Source organism: Amyelois transitella, chromosome 22 (assembly GCF_032362555.1).
Source record: "Amyelois transitella isolate CPQ chromosome 22, ilAmyTran1.1, whole genome shotgun sequence".
Classification (NCBI taxonomy): domain Eukaryota; kingdom Metazoa; phylum Arthropoda; class Insecta; order Lepidoptera; family Pyralidae; genus Amyelois; species Amyelois transitella.
In genome coordinates, this window is record NC_083525.1 from 6,372,491 (window position 1) to 6,377,448 (window position 4,958).

A 4,958-nucleotide genomic window follows, 5' to 3' on the forward strand; every position below is an offset into this window, starting at 1 on the left:
GAGGGAGGGGTTCTTCGGTTATAATATCTATTTCTTTCTTCATCTCCCTCCATGAAAGCGTCTTTCGCTTCATTCATCTCCCTCCATGGAAGTTCAAATTGGTTTGTTTCGGACCATAAGCGGACACTTTTTCAGGAATTGTGGGTCTAGTTACTTTTAGGGCGTCGTAAGTACCTTCAATAAGCATCGGTGGTCGAATCGAGATAAGAAGCGATTAAAATGCGTGCGCATAAAGGTAACGAATCCCACCTCGGCCATTTCCCAGTGACGATTTTCGAATTTATGTGGGTGCATTAGTTTGAATACTAACCGATGCTCTTACGGTGAGGGAAAACATCGTGAGGAAACCTACAACCTGCTCAGGCAACTGGTTAGGTTTGCCTGCGAAGGTTGCGGAGGTCAGATGGGAGTCGCTTCTTGTAAAAATCTGACTAACCCAATCCAGGATCAATGGTCAAAGGCTTATCCTGGGCACCTCTCTAGAGTGATGAAGATGCAACCGTGACTAAAGCCAGGAGGAAGTAGTATAGTACCTTCATTGAGTTTCTATCCCATAACACAAGTCTGGCTATTTTTGAGGCTACCTCAATTTTACTAGTTTATAATTTTACTAGATAAGTAGGTACGTAAAATTGACTGTGGCTGGGTCGAACACAGAGTACTTGGGGGAATATAAGTTCCAGTTTTATGTGTACTTACGAGATATAATCTACCAACGCCTTAGTACGAGTTCGTCAGTACATTGACATTATTTGTTTGAGTAACATGCGTGTCCTTATATTAATATGTGGAATTGGTGTAAGTTGTTAATTTACATTATTCTCTCTTTTATCATTTCCTATCAAACGTAATTTTTTTTTTGACTTGTAACCTCTTCTAAACGAATGCGTTATCTTGCTGAAAAATCCCGATCTACTCAACAAATTTCAATCTTGAAATTTATCTTGGGACTAGGATATATGATAATTTCATCCTGGTAAAAACTATACGAATCCGTGGTGTGGAATTTTCAAAAAAACTTGTATTTGTTGGTGATGCTAAAACGCGGGCGAAGCCGCGGGTATAAGCTATATTAAAATCAGTCATTGGCGCCATATTTCCCGAAATTCCAAGAGGCGGATCACGATCATGGTTACACACCTTATTTTTTTTTTGATTCAGATGGCGTTGGCCGCAAAGGCGCCTCTAAAGGTGCTAAACGACGGCAATAAAATGCCTATCGTGGCTTTGGGAACGGGCCGTGGAACCGCGCAAAATGTAAATATTTTTGCTATTTTTATACTGTCACGAAATAAATCTGCAGAGGTGTTGATTATGTATGTACATTAAACATACTACATGAACATGGTCTATTTAAGACTTGATTCTTTCCGAAAGCGATAAAGACGACTTCTAGTAAGAAGAAGATTACTAGTATGTATTACACAAAATGAATAAAAAAAGGGCATGTTACAAGGAACAGTGAATCCAAAAATGTTATTGATATTAGCGTTATGAGATAGTAAACTCACTTTAATAATAAGTAGATGTAAAAACTACCTTTTAGTAATAAATAATAGCTTGCATGAAGATACATACATACATATGGTCACGTCTATATCCCTTGTGGGGTAGACAGGGCCAACAGTCTTGAAAAGACTGATTGTATGAAGATTGATTGCTATATTGTCTTTATATATTACAGAAGCCTGTGGAGGAAGTACGGGACGCAGTTTTCTGGGCCATAGAGGCCGGCTATCGTCATATAGATACCGCTGTGCTGTACAACGATGAGGTGCAAGTAGGTCAGGGTGTGGCCGAAGCCATCAAAAAGGGAATAGTTACCAGGGAACAGATGTTTATAACGACAAAGGTAGCTGGATATTATCTTATTATTATAAATTACAATGACATCTTTAGCCGTGTGGTTCCCGGAACCAATACAAAAAAGAATAGGACCACTCCATTTCTTTCCCATGGATGTTGTAAAAGCCGACTAAGGCTTATAAACTTGAGATTCTTCTTTTAGGCGATGGGCTAGCAACCTGTCACTATTTGAATCTCAATCCTATCTTAAAGCCAAATAGCTGAACGTGCCCTATCAGTCTTTCTTTACAAGACTGTAGGCTCTGTCTACCCCGCAAGGGATATAGACGTGATTATATGTATGTATGTATGTACATTTTAGCCCTATCGCTCAGCTATCGCTTAATGATGGAATCGAAATTCAAATTGGTTTAGTGAATTCCCATAAATACCCCTTTATGATAATTTTCGTAGCAATAGAATGCTAAAACTTTGAAACTATGAACTTATTTATTAAAAACTTAAAATTACTTTTGACCGATAAATGCTACTATACACTGGACGAGTTTTTAAACGATAGAAATATTGACATTTAAATTATTTTTCATTATTATATACATACATATACTTTTATCAATTAAATACATAAATAAATTATATTCATTTTGAATTAGGTACTTTTTAATGTTCTCTCCAAATATAATACGACACTTTTTTATTGTTATATAAATTCAACACATTAGTCGACATAAACCTGCCCGCCGTTCCATATTATTTTATAATTGCGATGCCCAACAGGGTTTATATTGTACCTATTTATAAGCAGAATTGTAATTTAACTGATGTACTTTATGATATGCAATAAAGAATTTGAAATTGAAATTGAAAAAAAATAAATAAATATATAAAACCACGCAACATAAGATTAATAATTAAAACCACGCTATATCGTGCTCCATAGATATTTCTTGCTTTTGATCATACCGCCGCCGCCCGTAGTGCTGCGCGCCGCGCTCTTTTGTAATAAACTTTTACAGCATGTTTGGATAATTAAACCGAGTTCCACAAAAGCAATAAATAGCAAATAGAGATATTTTTCACTTTTCCAACAAATTTGTAGTTCAAGAATTTTACTTTGCATTAGAGGTTTTTTTTTTCTATATAATTTTCACTATCATCGTCCTAACTGGCTGTAAAAATTTCCTTTACGAATGAAAATTCAACCTGTAGCGCGGGAAGTCTAAGCTTTGCCCGTGGCATAGTTCAATGAGAATCATCCTTTTTTGATATCTTATAAATTCGTCCGATTTTAATTCTTTTAGTTGCCGAACGACAGACACCCTCGTGATCAAGTTGTCACCACTCTGAAGGAATCTCTGGGAAGACTGGGAATGGACTATGTCGATCTGTTCTTAATCCACTTTCCTCTATCCACCAAGGTAAATATATAAACTGTTAAAAAATTGATCAGCTAAACAGAGTTGGGTGTGTTAAATGACAAATTAAAATTTCAGAGCGATGGATCTTCAGATAACATAGACTACCTAGACACCTGGAAAGGCATGGAGGACGCAAAGGAACTAGGACTCGCCAAGTCAATAGGAATCTCTAATTTTGGCGAAGCCCAAGTCGACAGGCTTCTCGCTAATTGTAAAATTAAGCCTGCTGTCAATCAGATTGAGGTATATTTTTTTTATTAATCTTTCCATTAAACCTTTCTCTTTTATAAAGTTTACAATTGGAATTTAGATTTAGTATCTCTTATTATCATTAACACGATTGCTAACCGATGCCCTTACAGTCAGTTAACATTGAAACACGGTCTGAAAACATTGTGTAATGGCATTCTTTGCGTTAAGTTCTCCTGCAAAGTTTGCGGGAGTCACCCAATGCACATGCTTAAGAAGTGAGGATGTCGGGACAAACGTTAGGAGAAGGAAGAAACTTTTCCTAAACACCTTAAACTTACTTTGGGACTAGCTAAATCCGTGTAATTCATGCTCTTTAAATAAAACTATGTGAAAACGTTAAAAACGGATTGAATTTGAGAGTTTCGCTTATATACATAGGTAAATCCCACTATGACATCTGAGCCTTTGGTAGCCCACTGCCAGAGCCTTGGGATCGCTGTGATGGCGTACAGTCCATTCGGATTCCTGGTGACCCGGACTCGCCACAACTCCACTGGCCCACCACCGAGAATCGATGACTCCACCTTGAACAAGATAGCTCAAAAGTATGGGAAAACGACGAGCCAAGTCGTCTTAAGATATTTGGTGAGTACATAAAGGCTAAAATAACAAAAAAAAAATTTAAAACCGAATCACGGTAAGGGAAAATATCGGAAGGAAACATACACATTCAGACAACTGAACGTTTCACCATGGTCTTATATAGGGATCTTGTCTGAGATACCTCTGAAAAGGTTGCGGAGGTCAGGCCCGAGTCGCTGTTTGTGTCCACAAAAACCTGACTGACTGATTTGAAAATCCCGCTTATAACCGTTTCCGTGGGAATATCTCCCTTGGTGCGTTCCTCGTGCTATGCTTTGATATCAGTCAGTTTGCTCTATTATAAGGACCGTATACTTTGATACTATTAGTATCTTATCGACTATAACCGTAGTGTTCACATTTTCTTAAAAAATGAAAGCTTCAGTCCATAAATATGTATTTAGTTCTTGCCTCTTTGAGTCTTGATTTACTCAAGTGTACCTATTTCCTCACATTTAGTTTATCAACCGATTTACAGAAGATATATATTTTTTTCTAGATTGACCGAGACCTCATTCCCGTGCCGAAGTCCACAAACAAGGACCGCATCGCTCAGAACATAGACTTGTTCGACTTCAAACTCACAGCCGATGAAGTGAACTCAATCAGCCGCTTCAATAGAAACGTCAGCGTGTTTGACTAAAAAGCTGCAGCTTTTTTCTTTTGGGACGTTCACCAAAGCGCGTCCAGAAGCTTCTACGCATAATTGAATAAATAAAAGTCATAAACAAGGTTCATTTTCATTTCAATAGCCGTGTGGTGTCCGGAAAAGAAGAATAAATAAAACGAAAACATAATAGAATAAGTAAATACAAACATTCATATAGATACAGAGTTGGTCCTATATAGATGTCATATCGTAGTTATCGTTGTAGATACTGAGATATCACAATTGTCTTA

The 4,958-nt window shown here is 37.3% G+C and overlaps 1 protein-coding gene across 1 annotated transcript; it reads left to right on the forward strand.

Annotated features, from left to right (window-relative positions):
• The first annotated feature begins 712 nt into the window (after window positions 1–712).
• On the forward strand, window positions 713–4,785 carry LOC106129994 (aldo-keto reductase AKR2E4). The gene is made up of 7 exons (XM_013328735.2): window positions 713–798; window positions 1,162–1,257; window positions 1,685–1,852; window positions 3,108–3,224; window positions 3,300–3,467; window positions 3,855–4,061; window positions 4,558–4,785. Exons 1-7 carry the CDS (start codon window positions 766–768, stop codon window positions 4,699–4,701), a joined length of 933 nt encoding a protein of 310 aa, XP_013184189.2. The 5' UTR covers window positions 713–765; the 3' UTR covers window positions 4,702–4,785.
• The last annotated feature ends 173 nt before the right edge of the window (window positions 4,786–4,958 follow it).

Excerpts from the sequence above, each read along its gene's own strand:
- LOC106129994 (XM_013328735.2), top strand. The coding sequence starts at position 766 with ATGCGTGTCCTTATATTAATATGTGGAATTGGT. Across the intron at positions 1,853-3,107 it reads AGATGTTTATAACGACAAAG|TTGCCGAACGACAGACACCC; the intron begins GTAGCTGGATAT and ends TAATTCTTTTAG. Across the intron at positions 4,062-4,557 it reads AAGTCGTCTTAAGATATTTG|ATTGACCGAGACCTCATTCC; the intron begins GTGAGTACATAA and ends ATTTTTTTCTAG.